The 25252-nt window shown below is 39.0% G+C and overlaps 1 protein-coding gene across 1 annotated transcript; it reads left to right on the top strand.

Moving 5' to 3' along the window:
- The first annotated feature begins 4626 nt into the window (after window positions 1–4626).
- LOC139726288 (uncharacterized) lies at window positions 4627–21732 on the top strand. The gene is made up of 4 exons (XM_071637356.1): window positions 4627–4645; window positions 8768–8979; window positions 10930–11005; window positions 20045–21732. Exons 1-4 carry the CDS (start codon window positions 4627–4629, stop codon window positions 21529–21531), a joined length of 1794 nt encoding a protein of 597 aa, XP_071493457.1. The 3' UTR covers window positions 21532–21732.
- The last annotated feature ends 3520 nt before the right edge of the window (window positions 21733–25252 follow it).

Genomic DNA, 25252 nt, shown 5'->3' with positions numbered 1-25252 from the left:
TGTAAAACGAGGAATGTTCGTGTGCATTTTAATTTGGCAAATTTCGCTAAAGCCGAGTTTCACGAAATTAAAATGCATGCTAAAGATCTTGTCTGCACTATATGCATTGAATGTTTGAGGCAACTCGCAAAAATTTCATGCTGCAAATAAGGCCGTCGGCTCCCATTTGCGAAAAATTCATGCCACGAAAATATCCTGATTTACAGTATTAGAGTTGCAGTGCGTAAAAGTCCATGGATTAATTAATGGAACTGAGGACTGAACTTGGTCTTTGTTGTCACAAGAATTCAAAGAGGCAAATGCTATCAATGTAATGCAATAATAATCCTTTCCAAAAACACATCTCTCCATCTCAGTGGGTGAGATGAGATGTCAAGCTCGTCTCTGCCAAAGTTTTTTTGTTGTTGTTTTTGCTTGTCTTTTACAAATATCACTGGATTCAAGAAATATTTGAATGGTCCAGTTAGGTCTGCATGATACTCATGTGTCATATACCTCAGACCTTTAAGCATATCATCCACAGATGATACCAGCTGCAAGACATTAAGACATTTTAACCCTGGCCTCCCAACATTCCAAATTCAGAAATCTGTGTTTTTGTCTGATTGCTGTCCTAAATGCCTGTCATTGGTTGCATTTTTATTTTGTAAAGCATTTTAATCCAATTTTCCATTTCTGAAAACTTTGTAGTGAATGTACATGCATTAAAGTTAAAGGAGTACAGCTTCACTTGTTATGAAACTTAAACATGAATCATGATGTCAAGAGGCATAGGTTTTTATTAATCATATTTTACCTTTTGACAACTTTATCCACAGAAACAGAGGGGAATATCTTTCAAGCACTGTCAATCCCCCATCCCCTCCCCCCCCCCCTTCCCCACAGAAAAAGTTAACAGGATATTATGCTTTTACATTATCAGGCAACTTCAGAGACTTTCGTTCACCACAAATTTTGATTCCAAGAAACCCTTCATCTTTTATTAAAATTTACATTTCCTATTCAACGCAGCATGTTCTATTAGAGGTAAAATGAGTTATATACAGGCTCTCCTTGGAGAATAATCTTATGAAGATTTCTCAGTAACTGTGTGACATGATTAAAAAACAAAACAAACAAAAACAATTCCTCTTGATTTAAAAGATGATGTATCATCTCTTATTCAGGAAGACATGCATATAGACCCCAGAGGAAAAAAGTCTGTAATATCCATGGAAAACCAGTTCACGTTATCAAGTCAGAGACTGTTTTTGTGGTTGATCTGAGTTTGTAGATTTAGATTTCATTCATCATCCATCTTTGCTCATGCCAATTTTCAAACAAAATGTACTCGCCTGCCCACTCAACTGATATTACTTGTCAATGAACATTAATTTGTACCTGCCAGATTAGGAGCTTGTAATATCTCTGTGGTATTAAACAATTCTGATTGCCAGCCATATTTTGTTGTTGTCGATGTTATCTGAAATAATAATTTTACTGATAAGAGCTTTACAGGCCCGTAACTAGGAAGGGTTCAGGGGGTTCTGCAGAACCCCCCGTTTGCTCCTTAGTATTGCTCAGTATGTGGAGAATAACAAATGAACACAAACTTGAACTAAAAAGGTACACTTTTTCTAATTCTGACCCCCCCCCCCCCCTACAAAATTCCCAGTTACTGGCCTGATTTAATTCAAACAGACACAGCATTGCACCCCTTGGTTTTGTCATTGTTTTGTCAAAACGAAATATGTATATATTTTTTCTTTTTTTTACACTTAACAATTGTCCTATCTTGTCTTTCAAATTCTTCATATCACATCAGTCGTGAAAAGGATGCTCTTTCCTGAGTGTAATGTGATATATTTGCTTGTCAAGTTGTCAGTTTGAGTCAGCCTTGAAATGTCTGTCTCTTCAGTATTTCCTGCAGTTTCTTAAATTAGAGATAATCTAATGAAATTGATATGTACTTAGTATGTTGTCTTTTCTTTTGCTCTTTTTTTACAAGAATGTTGGTCCCTGTTTTCAGCTAACAATTCCCTTTTTGAGTTCAGCTAGTTGTCACTCATAAGAATTAGTATTTTTTCTGCATGTTGTTTCAAAATACAGAAGGAAATTTAAAAAAATGAAATCAAATGACTTGTCATGAAGTAGGTGGTTCTTTTTTTTTCCAGCATGATATAGGAAAAGGTCTTCTTTTGTGACCATTTTTTTTTCCTGATCAGTGAATAAGGTCAAGTGAACGTAAAGAAAAAAAAAAAAACACTCAAGCAAGCACATCAATCATCTTCTGTGTTGATGTTGCACTATTTTGTCATCAAATTTTTCCAAAATGCCTACCTAATATGGAATTAGTGTGCTGATTCTTTTCGTATTTCTTCTTTAGCTTTATATTACATTGTTGTTGTTTTTTACAAATTTAAACCAAGCATATATCAGTTCAGATTATTCAGGCAAAAAAAAAAGAAGTAGTGATTTTTAGGTGGACCAGCAGAAAAAAAAAATTAGCTTCAAATTGTATCTTACCTCCCTCCAGCTAATGAGGACCCACAATAGCATGCAAGGTGGATGCAGTCACGTTGTACATGCCATAAAATTTGATATGAAAGTTCTTCCTCAGTGACTTACGAAATGACATAAGGCCAAATTTTGTGCCTGGATAAACAAGATATTCTCGTATTGCAGGGAATAAATATTATGATCGAGGTGTTTCTGAAGTAAAGAAAACCATGCTAATCTATATCAAATTACACATTTTGTGCCAACATCTGAATCATGTCTTGCAAAGAAAGTTATGATTGTGTTTGAATTAGCCTTCTTTCCAGACTGCTTTAATAATCCTGATTGATTATGTATTTTGACAGTAGGAAACTTTCATTTAGGTGAGACTTTTAAAAATGTTTTATTGTCATAAAGCGTTTGCATCCTAACTATCTGAATTTCATTTCACAGAACAGTGCTGTTTACAATAGCTGGTCCATTTTCAGCATTTTTTTTTTTTTAATGAGATCAGATTTCAAGCACAATATCTAGAAAACTGAACGAAGCAGTAGAATAGGTTATTTCATAGTGGTAATTGCGTATTAACACTTGACAGTCACTTCAATGAAATGGTATTTGAAGGGAAATTGTATCGTTCAGTGATTCTACAAAATCCAAGCAAACAGAATACTTTGTGAATTTCAAAGAATTTTTTTTTTTGTAGCAAAAGAAGCCAGTGAATAGTGTTAGCAAGCATTGTTCATAATTTGAGATTCTGAATAAAACCTTACAAAGAGGTTTTGCATCAACATCTATGAATAAAAAATGAAGTGTCTCCACATGACCAATTACCATACCCCATCTTCCTTGTAGCCTGGTTTGCAAGGTCAGCCTTTGAAATGTTCATTACAGTGCCCTGTCTGTTTTGTTTCTTATAAATTGATTTTTTTAAAACAATTGAGTTCTTATGTCAAGTCATGGCATATACATAGAGATTAAAGCTTTTGTTGGTATTTAGCTAGTTACTTAAACAAGTCAGATTTGTTACTAGTTAGGCTACTGAATTTCAAGAATATTGGAACATATTTTGCTAACGTAAAAAAGAGTCCTGACTTCTGACATCATTGTGTTGAGACTGAACCTTTTCAAGCTAGGTACTATGTAAATTTCTCAAAGATGCTATTTTCCAGAATGGTCCATTTATGGTTGAGCAGTGTATCATAATTGAGATCAATCTTACAATCAATTAGGATCTTTCATGAGATGGTGGTACGCATCAGCTTCACATCACATTTAAGGTTATTTCTGGCATATGGTTGTTTTCTTCTTGCTCTAATAACTTTGAGATTGATTGCAGGTATACACTCCACCCCCCCCCCCCCACCACCACCACTTTGTGGCTTTTGTGGTATCAGATAATATCAACTAAAATTCAACAGGGCATTCAGACGCAAAAAATTTATACTAAAATGGTATAGCTATACAAAAACGGTTTGGCTATGCGATGAATTTATACGTCTGAATGCTGACTTACGAAACGACGTATAACGAAATGACGGTCAGAGCATCGTTTCGAACTAAAACTCGATAACGAATCAGCATTCCATGTGCGTCTGAATGTATGACGACCATAGAACGGTATAACTGGGTGGGACTTAATGGGAGCGTGCATGAAAGGTGACCCCACAGCTGTCACTCATGACTATGAGTATAAAAGCATGCGCAGTGGGAAACTGCACATCTACACGACGTTTCCCAGAACGGTCGAAATTAGCGTCTGAACGGTCTGTAGGCTATACGATGATTCTTTATGCATCGTTTCATTATCGAGTTTTGGTATAAAATGGCATGGGTCTGAATAGGGGGTAAGTCTTTGCTTCAGTACAAGATGGGTGATATATGGTCACAGCCAAGTATGAGTGTGACCTTTCTGATAATCTCGATAAAGGACCACCACTCAGCTTGTTAATGATTTAGTGCATGAGATATCACTCTTTGATGAAATATTGGTTTTAGAATCAGCAGGATGGACAATCTAACCAACATTTTGCAAGTTTCCAATTTGAGATAAGATAAAACTTACATATTTGTATGTAAGCCTATAGAAACTATTTACTAAAGTGTTGCTACATGATCTTTGAGATGTACGGTAGTAAAAGTAGGAACATGGCTAACTACAGTGACTGTAAGAAGACTTTAAGAGCTTACAGGAAGAAATTGTAGAATATTTGAGATTGCAAACAAGAAATAATGGAGAAAAAGGAAGAAGTTGAAAAAAGAGCTATAATCTCAACAGCGGAGAGAAGTGTTCAAAGTTAATTATTCTGAAATTCTGTTCACATATTTACCTCTAGAGAAGGTGGCAAGTAAAATCACACATAGCATTTGGAATTCATACCTTGCTAACAGATAGGACTTCAGGGGGTGTTTCATCAACGCTTGTCAGCGCCGGCAACTGTCGGCACTGACCAATTTCAGCAAAATCCTTGGTTTTGATTGGCTGAGATGCTCTGGTCACTGACTGTTACTATGGTGATTCAAGTTGTCAGCGCCGACAAATGTTGATGAAACACCCCCCTGATTTTCCTAATACAATCTACATTCATTGAATATTCCAGTAATCTTTCTGCTTTGACTAAATTCAGGATTCATAAGATAATCAATATTTGATAGACACTTCCCCTTTAATGTCCTGGCTTACCCCCATTATGGTAAGTGCCATGTCATTCTTTGGAACAAATGGGCACTTCAGTAAAGTACTTGTGTACGTGATAGAAAGCATGTAGTAATGGCTCATTCTATTTGGAGATTATGGTTCATTGCGAGTTAATTGGTGGTTGAAGATCATAAACTCTTGGGGAATCATTTGCAATATAACATGCTCAGCAGTGTCATGTTGAAAAATAGAAAAAGTGAGTTATATGTGAGTATAGAACAGTATCTCAATATATGTAAATCTACTCATTATGATTCCTTGTATCAATAATGTGTATACATTTATGTGCTATTTCATCTGCCCTTGATAATTTTGCACACTAGTGTGAATTCAGTGCTGGTTTATGTACATAAATGTAGAGGTTTCATTGGAGTTTGAGGTAGGGGAGAAGAAGCCTATGTCTGTGTTGTTATCCCCTAGTCTGAAAAGACTGTTAGAATTCCTGATCACAATGGCAGCGGTAGATTTCACATGACTGATGATATTAACCCATTGCTTCCGAGATTACTCAAATTTCCATTGCTTCAAGACAGGGGACACCCAGTTCCCGTAGACAACGGGTTAAAGGGCATATATATCCAAAAGGGTTCATTTCTGAAATGTGATCACGCCTGAAGTACCAAACTATCGAGACGAGGGTTCGTTATCGCACAGCAAATAGTCCCGCTGCTACCTGCGAGCTCTCAAGCGAGTCTCTAGTTTGAAGAGAGAAAATATCCTACTGTTTTGATTAGTACGGAAAGGCTTTGGGGAAGCTGCTGATAAAAAGATCATGTTTGTGTATGGCTGTTATGATGGAACTCTTTAATATTCTTCTCTCTTTTTTGGCTTGTTTTCTTTTGATGTTTTAGTGAAAGTACAGGAAAGTGCAAAAGAGGGGTCATAATGGTCCAGGAGAAAAAGGAAAAAGAAAACAAAACCTAGATACCTGAATAGGAAAGGACAACCATAGAAATCTCAGCAATGGTCAGTGAAACAGGAAATACATAGATTTTCAGTGAAGCCCAGTGCAGTGAAATTATCATCAATTCAAATGGAGAAAGATATTACTGCTAGAAAGTGACTGCCCATTAAATGACGGTTATGTCTCAATATATAACCCCCCCCCAAAAAAAAAAAGCACCACCCCTCAAAAAAAAAGGGCAAAATACGACAGAACCCCCCCCAAAAAAAACCCAACAATAACGATAAAACAAACAAACAAAAACACCAGCTTACATTAGGAAGCACATTTTACAACAAAAAGATGTAGCATTTCTTTTGTGTTTCCTGTCATCTTTTGTCACTCTTTTTGATCATCTTTTTATAACATTTGTTGTTGTCTTTATGTAAGGTTTCCCATTGCCCATTCTCACAAGGAGATACATAAATATCACAGATGATGAAGTTTGGGCTTTCTATTCGCACTGGAACAAAAATCATGTCATCATAGCAGTAGAGGAAAGCATAAGAGTGTAAGCTACCATAACATGGACAATGAGATGGTTCATCTTCTGCACATCTCTTTGGCTGTAATGTATCAGCACTTTATCACCCAATGTCACAACTTGTCAATCTTTATATGAATACCCCAATTCATGGACTCAGTTTCCCTCTTTTACTCTATCCCCTACCTTTTGTTTCCCTTTTATTTCATCATTTTGCCATTTCTTTTTATTTTTATTTTTTGTTAGATATCTGATTCAAATATACAGATGAAAGCTACTAAATATTGTTTTATTTTGTTTTTCAAGAAGGGTCACCATTTTGTATTTTACTCACTGATTCACTGAGCTTTCACTATAGTGTCAAGTAATCCAAACCTACACATACATTTACTGTTGAAACTAAATCTCCTGATTCAGATACAAAAAAAAAAAAAAAAAAATATATATATATATATATATATATATATATAAAACAATAAATAGGTGACAGAATTCTCTCTTTGATATTGCTGTCAAGCAAAAAATGCTGCTTATCAGTCCCAGTTTGGGTCCTAGGACATGTTTTTTCCTTCCTCCGTGTGAGCCAGGATGAGATGGGGAGTTTCAGCCTGTGCCAAATATCCCCCTAGAAACTAGGTCAGGTTAGCAACTGAAAACACTGGACCTGAGGTTGATTTCTACAGCTTGAAGGGAACAGAAATGAAATTCAGTCGGAGAGATGTTGAATGACAGGTTACTGGACATACACACCTACATAATAGTTGTGTTCGCAAGACATTTCTGAACTGGAAGTTTAGCTCAAAGTTTTAAACTTTGATGATAAGCTCGTAGTTAAGTACCGTCTATAGATGCACTAGCAAGTTAGCTATCTTGAAAATTATGTGATAGATGAAATAAAACGACAGATAATATGATCATTTCATGATCTTATCATTCAGTCAAAATAATTGTGGCCCAATTGAGCAGGGGAGACTGCTTGATGTACACAATATATCATTCTGTGCACTTGAATCTGAACTACAGGAGCACATTATGTGTGAAATTACTAAGGTCTGTGAAATTCTGCATATGGTACCTCTCTTATTTGAAACATGTCCAATAAGTTCCAGTCTCATCCTAGATGGTAAATCCCTTGCACTCATTTTCCATCAGTTATTAGCTGAAATCTCATTCATTTTTCATGGCAGTTTTGCTAGTTTTGCATCTCAGAGGTAATTATTGTTGATGCTGTTGGTGATGATGGTTATGATTTAATGTCATTATAATAGCAACAGCACTATCACTGTCATACAAATGTAGATTGTAGTGATGATGCAATAAGAAAAATAAAAGCAGCAACAATAGATAAATTTCATTAGCAATAGTACTTGACAAATTAGAATTGACCATCATGCTTCTGTGACATCTTTACTGCTTGAGGTAATCTAATGCTCAGATCAGAACATAGCAAAAACATGGATTGCTTTTTTAATCCAGACCCATTGTGGAAAACAAACAGCCCCCCCCCCCCCCCCCCCCAGCAAATCTTGAAACAACAAAACGACAGTGATTCCCTGTGTCTTGTGGATGACTTGTCAATCGTTTGGCTCATTAGCGAGGTGACTCTTCGGAACCAAAAGCGCCCGGCTAATCTCCGTGATTCACCGTCAATGTGTCAATCCGAGTGAGAGAGCGATAGGGATCGAGGGAGGGACGTACGATTAACGGTAGAGGGCAGTAGATTGCCTTCAACTACATGCAGGATGAGATATTCTCGCTCACCGAGTAAAAGGGGGAACGAGAGAAGCTTGATATTCTGCCAAAATGTCAGTATGTCACATCATGTGACTTTCACCTACAAGAACAGCCAAGATACTCAAGGTGCATGAACATTATTTCATCATGTAGTGTGTGGAAGTCGTAACAGGTGGCTGTAATCCCCTGTGTTGTTGTTGTTGTTGAATGGCTTAGTGCTTTCCTTCTTGAAACATGATCAAATCTAATTCATCACAATGCTTACTTGGTTGCCAGACATGAAAGAGGACACTTGAAAAGTAGAACAGCAAAGTAAGATGACAATGAAATATTTCAAAGCGTAATCATGATTCTGATTTGGGCAATTTGTAGTAATGAATAATAAGTGATTATTACGCTCCCATCTTCACACTTGTTGTTGTTCTCTCAGATGAGCTGGACGCGGCCATGCAAGGTCAACCCTCCCGTGAGAAGGCGGAGCCTCCCTCTGTTAGCATACAGCAGGAAAATCACACCAACCTGGTCCTGTCCAGGGCAGCTGGAGGTCAGAGGTCAAACTTGGATGACCCCCAGGCCCACCAGGAGCAAGTCAAAGTGATTGCCTCCGACCTGGACGACAAGATTGCCGCCCTACAGAAACAGGTCAGAGTTCACAGCTGGGAGTAGTGAAGTTGCGATGCGATGACTGAAGCCTTTCGGCAAAATTTTGATAGTGGAAGCATACCTCCAGAATATTGTGTGTCACATCTTAAAAAAAGTTGACAGTGAATTCATCTTTTCAAGGGGGAGGGGTTAGAGTCTTTGATCTTGCTAGTGCAATCCTTTTCCAGAAGTTAATGAATTTAAAGAAATGCAACTTTTACCTTAATTCCTCCTCAGTGTCCTGAAATACTTTTGTACCTGTGGTTTCAAAGAATTCAGGTAATGACCAATTCAATTCAATTCATTTATTTCCTCAGGGTAAATAAAAAAATACCAACTTTTCAATGAGCACAACTTCATCATGCAAGATGTGATAAATATATAAAATGTGGGGGAATCACAATAGGCCGTAGTGGCCTTTCAAAGGCTAATCCCTGTCAATATTTGAAAGATTTGAATATATTGCACTTCCTTTTAGTTTTTACCCATGCAACTGTGAAGTGATAATGACTGCTGCCAGCGACATTGATATTGAATCCCCGCGATATGTTAAACATGATATAAGCAACTCTCCCCAGCAATTGTGTTGGAATGATTTTATTAATTTAGAAAGAGTGAAAAGATATTCATATATGTGTGAATTACTCCAATTTTTAAAGTAGCTCCGCCAAGTAACTTAATCATTCAAGTTTCATTTTGTAAATCACATGCTCTTAATATCTTTCATTAGGGATGGTTGCTTGTGGAAAGGGGTCAGATTGTTGTTGTTGGTGTTTTTTTTTGAGGTTTTCCAAATATATATTTCACCTGTACTACAGGAGAGTGCCCATAGTTTCAATTTGGTCATAGTTGTTGCTTTTTGAAAGGACTGATGTATATTGTAAATGTGATGAGAAATTTAGGATATGTTTGAAGGAATCAGTTCAGCTGATTAGTCCAAAGTATTTTTTTCTTTGTTCATTTCTGTGATTTTTTTTTTCTACAAACATTAGAATCATATTACATGAATGATTGAATTGACATAAATGCCTCCAATACAACTCTTTATAATTATATGGCATTGTATTTTATAAATGTTATGCCATGGATGCATAATATATTTCTAAAGAACTAGGCCAACCTTAAGGTGGCTTATGGTACAAAGGTGAATTCCTATGAATAAAATATAAATTGGTTAATTGTTGCATCAGGAAGACATAGCTGTGAGAGAGGAAATGGAGACAATTTTGGCAATTACCTTAATTTGCTTACCATCCGACACTCAATCTCAACCCATCTCTTACCCCATATCTGTCAATCTCTCCCTCTCTCTCTCTTTCTGACTGTCCTTTTCCTCCCATTCCAACTGTCTCTATCTTTTTTACTCTGTCCATTTTGCTTCCTCCTTGTATCCCCTCTCCCTTTTCCTATCTTCCACTCGTTCTTCTTTCCATCTTTTCTTTGCTCTTTCCATCTCTCCCTCCCTGACTGTCTTCTTTCTCCCATTCCAACTTCCACTATCTTTTTTTTTTCATTCTGTCCCTTTTGCCCTCTCCTTCTATTTCCGTTCCATTTTCTTCTCTTGTGCTCATTCTTCCCTCCTTCCTTTCCATGTTTTTTCTCCATCTGTCTCTCTTTCTGTTTTCCTTTACCCATTTTCACCATCTCTATCTCTTTTACTCTGTTCCTTTTACTCCATCCTTCTATCCCCCTTCCCCTTTCTTCTCTTCTGCATGTTCTTCTCTCTATCATTTTCTTGCTTTTTCTCTCTATCTTTTCCTTGGTTTTTTTCTCTATCTTTCTCTCTTGTTTCCTTCTTCTCCCATTCTAACTGTCTCTATCTCTTTCACTATGTTCTTTTTGCTCCATCCTTCTATCCCTCTCCCACTCATTCTTCTCTCCATCTTGTTTGTGCTTTTCTTCTATCACTCCCTATCTCTCCCCTTCCTCTCTCAAATTTTTCCTCCACAGCTCAGCATCGCAGAGACCTTTGAAGAAAGGCGAGCTCTCCGAGGAGAAATCAGAGAGCTGCGGCAGAAGAAAAATGGTAAGACAAGCAAACATTTGTGCCTCTCTCTCTTGCATATTACAATGTCATCTAGGCTGACTTTTGGTCATTTTGGAGCAAACTTGGGGCAGACAGTCACTAAAACTTCACGTAAATCTTAAATGCACAGCGTAGAAAGCAAATCTTTGTTTCCTGTGACATCCTATCGCACGCTTCAGCACTGTCACTGAGTCCTGTGCTTCTCTTAAAGTCTGTCTCTGCTGAAAGAAGAGAGAGAGAGAAAAGACCAAAGGACCAGTATGTGAGCATGCAGAGAAAAATGTCTCTGAAGTAAAAGAAGTGTAAATACACAGTCAATGCATCATGTGTAGCAGCAGAAATATGACCAGCAAATGGGAAATTGACAACAAATACAAAAGGAGGATTTAAATAAAAAAAAAACACCAGGATATGGATACATTTTGCATCAAATTGATCAGCCTGGCCTCACTTCTGTCACAGTTAAAGAGTCACATCATGAATCAGTGATATACTGTAAAACATGATATATTCGCGGCATGAAATTTTCGCGAATTGGAGCCGACAGCCCTTTTCGCGGCATGAAATTTTCGCGAATTGCCACCGGTGTTCAATGCATGTAGTGTAGACAAAAACTTTCGCGTGCATTTTAATTTTGCGAATTTTGGCGCTCGCGAAATTCGCGAAATTAAAATGCACGCGAAAATTTCTCGTTCTACAGTAGATCTCACAGAACTACTCCTTATAACATCTGCAAGTCTACACTGCAGTTTTAAATAAAATTACCTGAATTACCTATGATGACGCCCGCCCAGTAGGTCAAAGACTATAGGGCCAAAAAATGAAAGAACACAGTCGTGTGTGGTATTAAAAGTTTGGGAAACATTTTCTTGTTTTTTTACTTCATAGGAATATTTTCTTTAAGTATTTTGTCATATTTCATTAGGTTTCAAGTTTTCTTCAAGTATGTTTTTATCATGTTCTTTAAATGTGTCTCTTTACTTAAAATGGAAAGCAAATGAAGCCTTTCTCTCTGAGCACCGGATTGGGACAATTGCTCATCGCTAAATTGCCGTATGGATATGGAATCCCTTGAACAAATTCAGGAAGATGGTTTCCGTGCCACTGCTAATCCTACTGTCTGAGCTCGAATTTTCTCAGGATTGGTTTCTCGCATCTGCTAGAAATTCCAAGTCAGCTGTCTGCCAATGGACAGGCAGAGCCCTAGGTTGGCCAAGCTATGGCTTTAATTGGTCATTTCCACCAAATGCCTTTTTGATCACCTACAGCTTGATCTCAATTTTTTTCGGGGGGGGGGGGGGAGAATCAAGTTTTGTTCTTGGTATCAAAATTTACAAATATATAGAATTCATAGGAGAAAAATGAATATATTTTGTTTAGAAAGTTTTGAATGAAGAGAAGTTCATTAATAATCTATCTAATGCTCTTTTAGCAGTGATCTAAATTTGATTAGGGGAATTTTCATCCAGATCAAAGCAACTTGCTATGGCAGAAAGGCAGGTCTTTTAATGTATTTATATGATATTACGATTATCAGTATTGTGGCCATTTGGTCTCCACACATGTTCAATGATCTGATTCATTGCAGCAAGTCCTACATGATTTATTGTAATCACCTGAAGCTGTCAAGATTATGTCATTTGACATCTTGTCTGTCACAGCAACTCGATTGATTGATGCTTGTTCATTTAGTAGTTCAAAGGGATGATTCGAGTGAGGTCATACTTGAATAGGCAGGCGACAAGGTGTCCATTCATTTCTGGCTTAATTTGTGCCTATTACTGCTGATTGCTTATAATGAATGCTGGGAGAATGGCAGACTGGTTGTCAAAAGTAATGCAACAAATTGAAATGATTTTACCCTACTCCTCCTTTTCAGCAAAGATGTGACCCCCGTCCCGCCCCCTCCAAAATGTCATTGATTGATATCAATCCAGTGAACCATTTGACAATGTTTAGATTGGCCCTCGGAATATATGATTGCTTCATTATTTGAAGCCAAGGACAAGAAAGACTTTATGAGAGGAAATGTGCCTGTTTGCTTGTATGGCTGTATCAGGAAGATGGAGTTTGATCAAGAACTTCCTGTTAGTTCTGAGCACATTCTCCAAGATGCCCCGCCCAGCCCGCAATGGATGGACTCATTAAGGGATGATTACTGGCCCTGACAATCATACGATCTCCGCCGCAGAGAACAGACGTAGCTTGCCGATTAATCACTGAGCGGTTAAATATAGCTCCGGCCGAGATAATAATAGCTTCATTCATTAGTGACAGCTTCGGAGTCAAATACTGTTTTTTCATTTCCATTTTATGTTTGCGGAGATGTTCCTGTATAGAAATTTAGAAAAAATCACATGAAATGAAGTCTAAATGCTATTTGAAGTTTTATTCCGAAGGCATTGCTCACTCATTCACCCATCTTCACCATTGGTGGTTGATGGTCAAGTTATTAGTAACTGTTTGAATGGCCTTGGACAACTTGGTAATGATGCCCAAATTACCCTCATGGGTCATTCTCACTGAGTTTGTCATAATCAATTAAATAAATTGAATGATCAGTGCTTAGCAAATGAGCCAATCATTAACTGGCAAAGCAAAGATCGTGACTGTCTGCCAAATTTCGTTTGCTCCAAATTGACTTTGTCTTAATTCTTTAAAGTATATATTGTATGCTCATCTAGATTCATCATAAGTATTTGTATAATATTATGTGTGTAATGTTCAAATACGAAAAACGGAAAAAAAAACAGCTTAGGCATTGTAAAGATCATAAAATGTCCACCATTTAAAAAGTCTTGAGTTATTTGTTGCTTTTATAGCATTTGTTTGTTTGTTTTCTTCATGTGTGCATTACACTGGGATATTTATTTTCCTAACCTTGTGCATTTGCATGTTCTGTCTTGTATCATATCATGTTATTTATGCCAAAGATAATATTCTCTAGCCTGATTTAAAGAAATAATGTAATGTCCTTGTAATCACATATATCCACATTGCTTGCTCTCTCCTTCTCTCTGTCTTGTGTATAGTTTTTTTTTTCATGTACTTGTCTGCTCAGTCTAACCATGGCTTTTTGATATAACAAACTCTTTGTACCCTGAACATGTTGCTGGTAGTAAAATATATTTTGCAGAAGACATGCACACAATATTTCAATATGATAGATCTCACACTTCACTGTAGACTTGCTTTAAGAAAGAAAATGACAAGACTTATGCAAGACATGCTTCTCTTGATTGGTCAAACTCTTTGGTGAGAGATATACAGATTTCATAAGGTTTAGTCTCAGAGTAATATACTTCAGCAGCATCCCTAGACCACAAGATGGAAATCCAATCATTTCCCATACTTTTGTAATGGACAGAAATTGTCCTCTCACAATGTGAAGGAAGTATGTTCCAATTTAGTGCCTGGATCCAAGGTAGTCTTGCTCATTTTTTTTTTGTGTGTGTGTGTTTTTTCTTCACAGCACTGTCTGTATTTCATATGCCCATCAATAAGCTTGATAATTTGACACTATACACATTTTAAGTATTTGTGATCAGTGACTTAATGATCAGTGACTTAACTCTTAGCAGTTTAGTGGCTTCTTCTTGATTTTCACCCTTCTGTCGTACATGGTGGTCAAGAGTTCGCACTTGAAAGTGGGTGAAATAGAGGGGAAAACATGACTAGTTTTTCCATGATTCTAGGGAGGGGGTGGGGACACTTGTCTGCCTATAAAGGTCACGATCACCTGCTTGGCTTGCCCCACCCCTTCCCTGCCCCACCCCTTCCCTGTGCTTACCCCCTGCCCGGTGGTGGTGGGTAACAAAGTCTGGCCCATACGTGTAGCGAGCACATCACACGTCAGTCGTTCAGGGATTGAGAGAGGGTAAAGGAAACACACCCGTTTCAACAAGTCTGCTACCGGAGTTTGGGGGGAAATGTCTCATGGTGATATACCCCCAGTCTTATGATTTTTCTGCACCGCAAGAGGATCGCGGTTGCTCTCGTAGATCGAGAGTGAGCTCATTTGTCGCCGAAAATAGCTCCCCATGATCTGCGCCGGCATTAAAAAAGGGGCAATTCTATGGATTTTGATTGTTTTTATCCACGACTATTGGAGCTTGGAAGTGACTTGGGAGTGAGATGATTGCGTTTTGATGGATAGCATCTCACTGAGCATATTGAGGCTTAGTGTGTCTTGGTTCTATCGCTTTTTGTTTTCCTCTGCAATATTCATGGCTGGCAGTCACTTTTGTGGGATCATGTGAGAGTTCTTGCTTGTGTTCGCTTTATCACTTTTCGAGGGGATTCTAGTCAGTGGTGAAAGTGACAGTGAAATGACTCAGCTGTGGATTTTTTTTCCTTGAACATAACATGGGCTCCTGACTTACCGCAGGCTTTGCACTGTTTATGGGGGATGACCAAGGGCTCGTGCATTGACGGAGGAAACTGCCTTCATGCTAAGAATATGACTTGGATTATGTTGTTCCCTTCTTGTTTGTCACCACGGAACTACTAGGCAATAGCAATAGATTATTGTTCACCTTTGTTGCATTGATATCGTTATCATTAATTTTTTTGTATGTTACTAGTATAATGATCACTACAGATATCAGCTGTTGCTGCAACTTGAAAAAAAAAATGCATCACAAACTTTAAAAGATGTTCAACCGTAGTTGAATGCACGTCAGGATTAAATGAAATTTAACTTATCTGGTACGTACCTGAGAGGAGACAAGAATATTCCAAGGAGACAGAAAATAGTAATTATAGTTATAGTGTGCAAGATTTTACTACAGGAAAATCACAGTTAAAGTTTCCAAGGTTTTCGTGGAAAATTACAGTTGTAATTTTCTAGATTTATACAACAGGAAAATTATGATTATAGTGTTTATGACTATATAAAAAATAGTTATGATGTTCATGACTTGAAGAAGTGATTATAACTTTGAAAGGAAATGATTATGTAATAACCCTGTGTGATGCATTAGTTTTGTACCCCACTCTCTTTGAGGCCTTAGGTATTTTCTCCCCCTCCATTTATATGTCCCCTTCCTCTGGTATATAAATAGAGGTCAGTGGCCAATTGCCAGCAGGCTTGCACCCGATAGTATGATTTTAGCCTGTACCCGTTACGACGCAACCTTGCAAAACCTGTGGACTGGATCCTGGGATTGTGGTGCGGCACATTTATAGCAGTGATGGATGGATCCGCACTTAGTAGTATTGCAGTCACATGTGTGGTTCATGGTTAACCACCTGTTGTATTGCAGATAAATAAACATGTAACGTGATGTCAGCTTGAGAAGTGCCCAGCACATGCACAAGACAACACTATCATGTGCGAAGTCCATGCTTGAGGATTTATATTATGGTGCTGCTGCTGTTGCTGGTAGAGAGTATGACTAAACAGTGTAAATCCATGAGCGACCAATTCTGATTTACTTTCACAGATTTGGACTGGCGCATTCTCTGACTTTGTTTTCAAACCTCTAAGAAGAAAGCAGCAGATATATCTATGGGACAACACTGCTCAGTGTTTCATCTAACTGACCTGATGAGTCTGGGTGTACCCGACATAGATATCACTGTGTTACAATGTTCAATTAATTTAAGCTGGGAGACATTTCATCGATGACAACGATGTTGTAACTGTCCTTTCTATCTTTTGTTTTCGAAGAGAGATCTGAAATTGATTTTGTGAATTGTGTACGTGTGGATAGTAACTGCGTATTGGAGAGAGTTGGAAATATGCTGCACAAAGAAGATTGCTGGAGAACCGAATGGAGTAACATACAGGGCAGGTGTTCCTGTCAAAGACCAGTTGGTCTGCTAGGGGGAGGGGGTAACCACTGTAACCTCACTTTGCACCCCACCCCTGATTGTCCTCACCGGTTCCAGCTGATCACAAGGATGGACACATGAATTGCCATCACCCGCTGCCGCACTGATCAAACAGGAAATGCACATCTCACGAGACCCAACGATCCACCCGCAGACAACACGTTAAAGGGGCCCTACTCAACCAGCCACTCCTCTAGCCAGTCATTCCCCAAGGAGGTTATCTGTTGAGACAGTTTGCTCCTGCACAGCCATCTACCAATTGGCCCACTAGATCTACTGCGTGGAGTTAACAATGGCACTCGGACACTAGTTGGTGAATTTACAATAATTGACTGGACCTGAAGTCGAGTGGCTGATGCAGGCGTTGAGTTGTAATTCAGGTTTTGAGAGAGGAAATCTAATTTTTCACCGTGTGAATTAGGGAAATTGAATGTGATATTTCAGAGACCTGCCAGCATTGACAAATGAACAATTCTAGACCCTGAATAACTGGGATGAAGTTTTGCAGATATCTTGTTAATCAGTGTACGTAGAGTGAATTTCTTTGGCACCCACTGATGCATCATCATTAAGATTGATTGGCTTGCCTCTAGCTCCCTTAGCTCAAGAATCAGTTCAACAATAGTGAGTGTCTAGAAGAAAATAACTTATTCAACCAAAGCATAGGAAATATCTCTCATTGGAAATTGTCAGCTGATGAGTACATCACTTACACTGCAATCTTGATTCGAGATTGAGACTGGTATGGATGAAAGGAATTGCGACACTTGTGCGTAGATAGTGTGTACGAATTCTCAGTCATGGCAAAGAATAAGGACGTGAAGAAAGTTTTCGGGCTGTCCAGGCGCAAGCTGCGCGCAAAGACGTGCACTCAAAGTGACTCCAGCTTCTGCACCGAGCCAACGTTCAGCAACTTCTTTGAGCAGCAGAAGGACCCAGTGATGGCCGAAGTGGCTGCGCTTGCTGCGGTCAATCTATCCTCAGACTCTCAAATGCTGCACAAGATATGGCAGAAGCTCACGACACTGGACAAGATCGAGCAAAAGGTGGACTGTGCTCTGAAGAGACTTGATCACTTGGAGCAGCACGCTCATGACTTCTCTCATGAGCTCAAACCCAGCACCGAAAAGCTCAAGGAGGAATTGATGCGCACCAAAGAGGTCATTCAGGACATCATTCCCAATCTGCCCGACTTTTCAGCAGATGGTTTGGATGGGGACGATGACAGTGATGATGAAGATAATGATGACAGCAGCTCAGATGAAGATCCAGGTGAGACTGTTACACTGGAGAAAGACACTCTTGTAAATTCTGAAGATAGTAAGGATGACATTGAGCCAGAGCTTTTCTTTATGGAGGAGGAAATGGGAGATGGTCTTTGCACCAATCTTCATGGCGCTGACAACAGTCCTGATCAAAAGTCTGTTGAAGGTATGTACCTTGTAGACTATCCAAGCAGTTCAGATCGATTGGATACATCTTCAACTCCATTCTCTGAAACGTATGACATTGTTAGCCCCATGGGTGCCCCTTCAGAGTTCTACCCGAATTTATCTGAGATTTCAGGAAGCAATGATCACGATGATTTCACCATCAGAGGGGCATCAATCAAAGATACCTCTGAAATCGATGAAAATGATATGGATTCTGCAGATTTTTGTGATGATGACGATGATGAAGTTGATGATCAAGATAGCGAGGATGACTACTGGAGGATTTGCCCAAATGAGCAAGCTGGTGCTGATGGGATGAGTAACATCCAGAGAACTAGTATGGGGCTACTGGAACAAATTTCAAGGTTACAAGAGGAACTTGGTGAAACATCAACCTATGACAATAATGATGGTGACTATGAGGAGGATGATGATGATGATGGTGAAGAAGAAGATGAAGAAGATTCCAGTGAGGATGGGGAATTTACTGGAGGCAACCCACAGGGGCAGACATTCGCCCTGGGACAAAGTCTTGAGAATGTGTGCCTTCCAGATATCAATGGAACATTGGACAGTGACGATGACAAGGATGTTGATGAGCTTGAGATGCCAAGATCTGTTGCTGATGCAACAGATGTCGCAAACCTTGAGGATATTGCTACAAAGTTACGGCATGCCCCACAGACTACTGATGTAGACTACTATAATATTGAGGAGTTTCAAATGATGTCATCTGGTTTAAATCAAGGAATAGATACAAATGACAGCGAAAGAAACATGAGTACACCAAGCAATGCTGTGCCTCTTCCAAGTCTTGAAGAGCAAGAACAGATTATGAGGATGCCAAGTGTAAGTGGAGACCAAAAGAGCAGTGAAGATAGTTGGGATGATGATTGCGATAGTGATTGTGACAGCAAGGATGGCAAGAGTCACCCTTTGCATAGTGTGGGTCAGATAGGTCCACAGCCTCAAGCTGATCAAGTGTGTGAGAATGGGAGCTCGAGGGATGCCTCTGCGCATTCATTTGGTAACTTGGGTCAAAGCGGTTTACCTTCTGGTGGCTGTGATAGTCTTCAGGTTGATGGAGATGTTGTTCCACTGCCACTTGTGGCAGAAGAATCCATTCCATATGTGCCACCACCTAATCCCTTTAATATTGGTGCCAGTGATGCTTATTCAACGAACAATGTCAGTGAGGAGACCACTCCTTTGGACATTCACAATGGTGAGACTAAGTCAGAGGAAACAAAAACTCAAAATGCAGGGAATCATAGTACTAATATTACAACTGCTAGCAAGGATGTAGATTCAGATAATGAGCAAAAGCCCAGATCTATTGCAGATAAGATAAATAGTTTCAATGCCCCCTTTGCAGAAACCTCTCGGACTCCTTTGTTTAACTCTAGAGAACGTTCATTTGTGAGGAAACTGAGAAGGTCAATCAAGAAGCAGCAAGCAGTGGAGAAGAATAGGAAGAATATGAATGATAATACTGAATCAGTGGTTTCAGATAGTGTGCTAACAATCTTTGAGGCTTTGAAAACATTTGAAGAGAGAACTCATCAGGTGAATGTCAAAAGGTCTGAACTGAAGAGGAAACTCTCTTCAGTTGAGACCCACCTTGGGAGAGCAAGCAATGTGATCAAATCTGTGTCTTCCGGTTCATCCCCCAACAATTCTCTGAATTCCAGCTTTCAGAAAGCTGATGAAAAAGAGACTGTTGTCTGTAAGGCAGACAATGACAATAAAACTGCAACAAATTTCTCAACAGGTTTGAATGACGATGCAAAGGCAACCGGTCCAGATGTGGAACAGGATGGCCAAATCTTGGAAAATGGCAAGGAACACCAGATGGGGTCAGAGGTCAATGTCGGTGGGGGCTCTGATGATGGGGTCGTAAATCCGGCCAAAAACTCCTCTCCTGCTGTGGGGGAGGATTATATGCTTGCTGATAATGAGAAGCAAGCTGTTGATGGGGAAGTTGATAGCGGATTGAGCCCACCTCTGCCGGCCAATGATGGGCTTGATTGTGAAAACACACAGCTACTAGAGAATGGCGTTGTTGCCAAGGAAGGAAGCAATAATGTGGGAAGTTTTGAAACAGATATCATGGTAGATTTACCGGACTTAAGTGACAGCAGTGCCAAAGAACTTGCTGGTAGTGTTGACGTAAGTGATCAAAGTGCACCGGCTGATAGTGCAGGTTGTGGTTGCAGTCTTCCGGAAAATGAGATCTCAAATGCCGACAAATTGTCAACAGGTAACTCTGATGCAACGCAGACTCCATTGTTAGAGAATGGTGAGAAAAATGTCCTAGGAAATGATGAAAAGCTTCCACCCCCAGTTGCCAAGAAATCCCTGCCAGCAGTGCCTTTAAAGCCAAAAGCAAGGAGTGCAACTCAGCCAAAAGGTGAAACGTGTGCAGACAATCAGCAGAAAGAGGAGAAGACTGAGACGGCCACAAACATGCTGCCCAGTAACATCAAGAAGAAACAGAAGGGCGGTGGGCTGAGGAGCATTCGACCAGACTTGGCAGGTCGGATCGGAGCAGCAGATGCTACCACGCCAAAGATTCCTCCTGCTGCTGCTCCAGCAAACCCTGTCCTGGAGGTTGTCAAGAGACCTGAGGGATCTAGGCGGGCGAGGATTATTCGCAGCTACCTCGAACTTGAGAGGATCAAGAAGGAGGGAGTCAAGACAGGCGCAGATGGGAAACCGGTCCAAATCACAGCCCCGAACCTTGGGATGCTTGAGAAGCTAAAAGGGGCTGGTACAAAGGGTATAAGTGGAGCTGGGGGAGGACTTCGTGGCTCGGATAATATGCTGGAAGAAATGATCAACATGCAACTCCTGCAGGCAATGGGAGTTAATCCTCTGGCTGTTGCTACAACTGCCCCTTCTTCAACACCGGCTGCCGACCCATCAGTGAAACCTGAGCGGCCCTCTCACCTTGCCATCCCAGCTCCGATCAAACAGACAAAGCCTGGAAAAGTAGGATCAGGGCCATCACAAGGTATTGCCAAGATAATGACAAAGTTTGGTGACAGTGCCTCATCGGGCCCAAAACAGGGCCTGTCTACCTACCACAGCAATGGAAACAAAGCATCGACATTTCCCAAAGGACTTAAGAAGCCTGGTGGTAAAATGACATACAGCGCAGAGGTGAAGGAGAATGACATTGCGATCTCACTGAAAGAAGATAATCGTCGATTATTCATGAACAAGCTAGGACACCAACCTGGGCTTAAAGGCAAGTGAACTGAATATGCCTGCATATCAAATGATCACTCATTTGATGTTGAATGTTCCATGACTAGGTATACTAGATTAGAGGACCATCTTTTTTTTAAGCATGGCATCTGATAGCAAACTGAATGCAATTTCTGATTGAACACCTCAATGAATGGAAGGTATATCAACACAAGCCTGTACGAGTTGATTTCAAGTCCATTGTGACCTTTTCAGCATGACATCTTTGATTTTGATACCTTGGTAGTACCATAAAAGGAATGTCTTCAGCTCTAAGACACAAATGATGTTATAAGTTAAGAAATTAGTCCTGTGCAGGAGATCATTTTAAAGAAAGAAATAAGGATTGCCTTGTTGGAATTTGAAGACTGCATCCTTTATGCATGATCTAGTTTCCTTGCATTTTGTCTGATGATTAGCTAAAATTGTTGTTCAAATGTGGTCGTGCGTGGAATGAATTGCATAACTTGCTGAGTAATGGATATTTATCATGATTTTAGGTGATTATGTGGTCAATAGCTTGCGCACATACCATTTTTTCAAGTGTGCTTGCTATTTTTTTTATACTTTTCGTAATGATAATAGGGGTAGTATGTAACATGTGTGATAAATGATAGTTAAGAATGAAACATCATAGGAATGCTTTTACCAATGGCCCATTATTTTCAGGATTTTTTTATTTCAAAAGATTGTTGTTGTTGTTTTTTCACAAGACCGATCAAAGTCACGGCTAAGAAAAAAAAAAAAAAAACCTTGCCTGTCAAATATTGAATAGATATGAGCATGACAGGTGTCAGAGATACTAAACATAATATTCATTTCCAATAATGAAAATATGAGGTCATCTTTTTATTGTTCAGCAATCATTTACGGAATGTGAGGCATGAAAGATGCTCCTACTCCTAGCATGCCTGTACAAGATGTCTGCAGTTAAAGTTACTGATAAGGACCTTTCAGTTTAGGGAACAGAATATTGAGGAATGAATGAATTATGAACATATAGGTCTCTCATTGTATGTGATGTATGTCCTTCACAATTTATGTTTTCACTTTGTATTTCATGTATGTCATTATTCATTTACTAAGCATTATTTTTAAATTTATGTAAATGTTACATCCACATATACATTGCAATCACATTTACTACGTGAAAGTAGAAGTAAGCATGGAATTTATGACATGGCACAACTTATAACATTGCCATTGTCCAGTATAAAACTTTTGTTATATTTATGCTCTTAATGTATTACTCAAACTCTGGCCATTGATGCTGAAAACAGCACATATAGGCGCAAATAATGGTGCTATGTCATTTGGATGGTGCATTAAAAGACTTCAGAGCCTTTCATGCATTTTGCAATCATTTAAAAGTGACAATCCCCTGTAGTTAGTTATGGGAAGAAAACCTCTCCATTGTTTTTGTCAATTATGAGGCTGGGTTGGCGAGTGTTAATACCAAATGATTTTCAGCATTGTGAAGTGTTAGTCCTAATAGAAATCTCAAGTCCAGTGAATAGAACAGTATGCTTTCAAATTCAATAGGATGGTGACTGTATCATTGTAGCTAGAATACCCTGTCATACTACTCAAGCATGGCGCAGCAAACTCAGATGAGAACTTGTATATCTCTGCTTTCATCAGCACAATGTGTTTTCATATATTCTGTCGTTATTTGTGTACAGTGCTCTGCTAACTTGCTTTCAGAGTAATGGTATTTCTAAAGGGACTCTACTATGGCAAGATACGAATAGTCTTATTCTAAGAAATGATACATGAGGAAAGTCATTTAACTAATCCAATCAAATTATCTGTAAGTCAAAATCATATTCCTAAATTATCTTGATTTTGGTGCTGCACAACATAGGTCCCGACTCCTGATTCATTAAGTATAGCCAGAGTGAAGAAGGTTAAAAGTTTTATACAGAGTTGAAGTCATCAACTTCTTCCACTTTGTTTCTTTTATGTTTTAAGAACAGTGAATGTGTAGTGAATTATGAACTGATATATGGATGCAAAACCACCTTTCGTTCTTTAACTTCTTGGCCATCATAAGGAGCATCAGTAGCAATAAAACGGCACATCCACGCAATAATTCGTCTCTTTCAGTTAGTTATACCAAAAGACAAAAACTTGCTGTTTGACCCTCTTATGTGTTTGTCGCTCTATTTCTATCTCAATCCTCATGAGCAGCACATAATGTGAACTTTGTTGGTCATCAAAGTTACACAGTCATCATTCATTCTATAATAATCTATTGGCATTTATCCAGAATTGTGCTATTTGGATGGCAACTCCCCCCCACTCCCCCCCCCCAAAAAAAAAAAAAATGTTCTGTTTTTTTATTTGTGAGAGGAATAGATGGAACTAGTTTACTTTGACACGTTAAGCACATGGCTCGGATGTCTGTCATGAAACAGCTAATGGCTCTAATAGCAGCCTGAACCATTCACGTCAAACCCATGATATGCGCTATAGTGAGACAGACACCAAATATAAACAAAAATATGTCATCTTTTTTCAGCACAGTGTGTGAAAACTTTTGAATTGAACTGAATTGAATTGAATTTATTTCCACATTATGGGGTGGAAAACCCTGATCAGCAAAGTTGGTTTCCATAGGGGTCCACAATGAATTGTTAATTAGGGCTGTAGATCTGTAGATATTTTTGGAACATAAAAATCCATCTCATTCTCAATTCATGATATTAGAGATATCTTATGTCTTGAATGTGAAGATTTGTGCATAAAATACATAACAAGCAGTTGTCTATTGTTTTGATAAAAAGACAGTTAGAAAGTATACTTAGTCCAATGTTGAGCGCGCCATTTGATATGAGACTCTACTACCGGTTTGGAAGACATTGTGGCAAATCCTCATGCGCGCCACTATAGGCGTGGCTCCAACCACTCTAATTGGCCTTGTGACTTCCAAGGGTAGGAAGTCATTCAAGCAGGAGTTAATTACCGCTTGATCTCTTTGCAAATAGCTCTCGCCTTTGACGATCACCTGGGTTCAAAGGTGTGAATGTGAGTGTCGTTATTTGATAGACTTGCCCGTTTGGATGGCATTTAATGAATTAATTGGTCGTGGAAGCTAGACACTGTTGGTTAGCTTGGGAGGTAGCATGGTTTAATATTCTGGAACTTGTCAGGTCATACATTTAGGCCAAGGGCTAACTATTAAAGCCTTAGTGGCTCAGTGGTTTGAGACCACAGACTCTCAATTGTGAGGTCCATGGTTCAAGCCTACTGACAGTAGTGGTTGTGCTGTCGGTCAGAGTGAGAGGAGACGTAAAGCTGTTGGTCCCAAGATAGCTGAGCTATATGAAATCCAAAACAAATAAACAAAAAAACAAAACAAAACCAACAACAAGAAGTAAAACAAACAGTGCCAACGATCCAAGGGGGAATAACAATCTACTTAGATTTACATGAACAAATTTTGTCCTGAATGAATGTCTGTTGAGAAATTGGAAATGTATTTTTACTTTGACCATTCAAGGGCAAGTAGGCCTAATGGACACTGTGAGGGATGATCGTATGCACATACACCATGTATAACTTTGATGGTTGGCTGGTAGGTTTCAATCTGCATCAGACAGTAGACTTCATGGCATTGTTATCTCTGTGTTTTAAATCAGGTTGCAATACACGCTTGAGGTATGCTGGGATTCAGTAGGTTGTTGTCATGTGATGATGCTTTTGATTATAAGTAAACAACTTGACATAA

Source organism: Diadema antillarum, unplaced genomic scaffold (genome assembly GCF_040938485.1).
Source record: "Diadema antillarum isolate AM-2024a unplaced genomic scaffold, OU_Dant_1.0 seq00000082_RagTag, whole genome shotgun sequence".
In the NCBI taxonomy this organism is placed as follows: domain Eukaryota; kingdom Metazoa; phylum Echinodermata; class Echinoidea; order Diadematoida; family Diadematidae; genus Diadema; species Diadema antillarum.
This window is presented reverse-complemented; position numbering and strand designations above follow the sequence as displayed.

Excerpts from the sequence above, each read along its gene's own strand:
- LOC139726288 (XM_071637356.1), top strand. Across the intron at positions 8,980-10,929 it reads TTGCCGCCCTACAGAAACAG|CTCAGCATCGCAGAGACCTT; the intron begins GTCAGAGTTCAC and ends TTTCCTCCACAG. Across the intron at positions 11,006-20,044 it reads GCTGCGGCAGAAGAAAAATG|GTTTGAATGACGATGCAAAG; the intron begins GTAAGACAAGCA and ends ATTTCTCAACAG.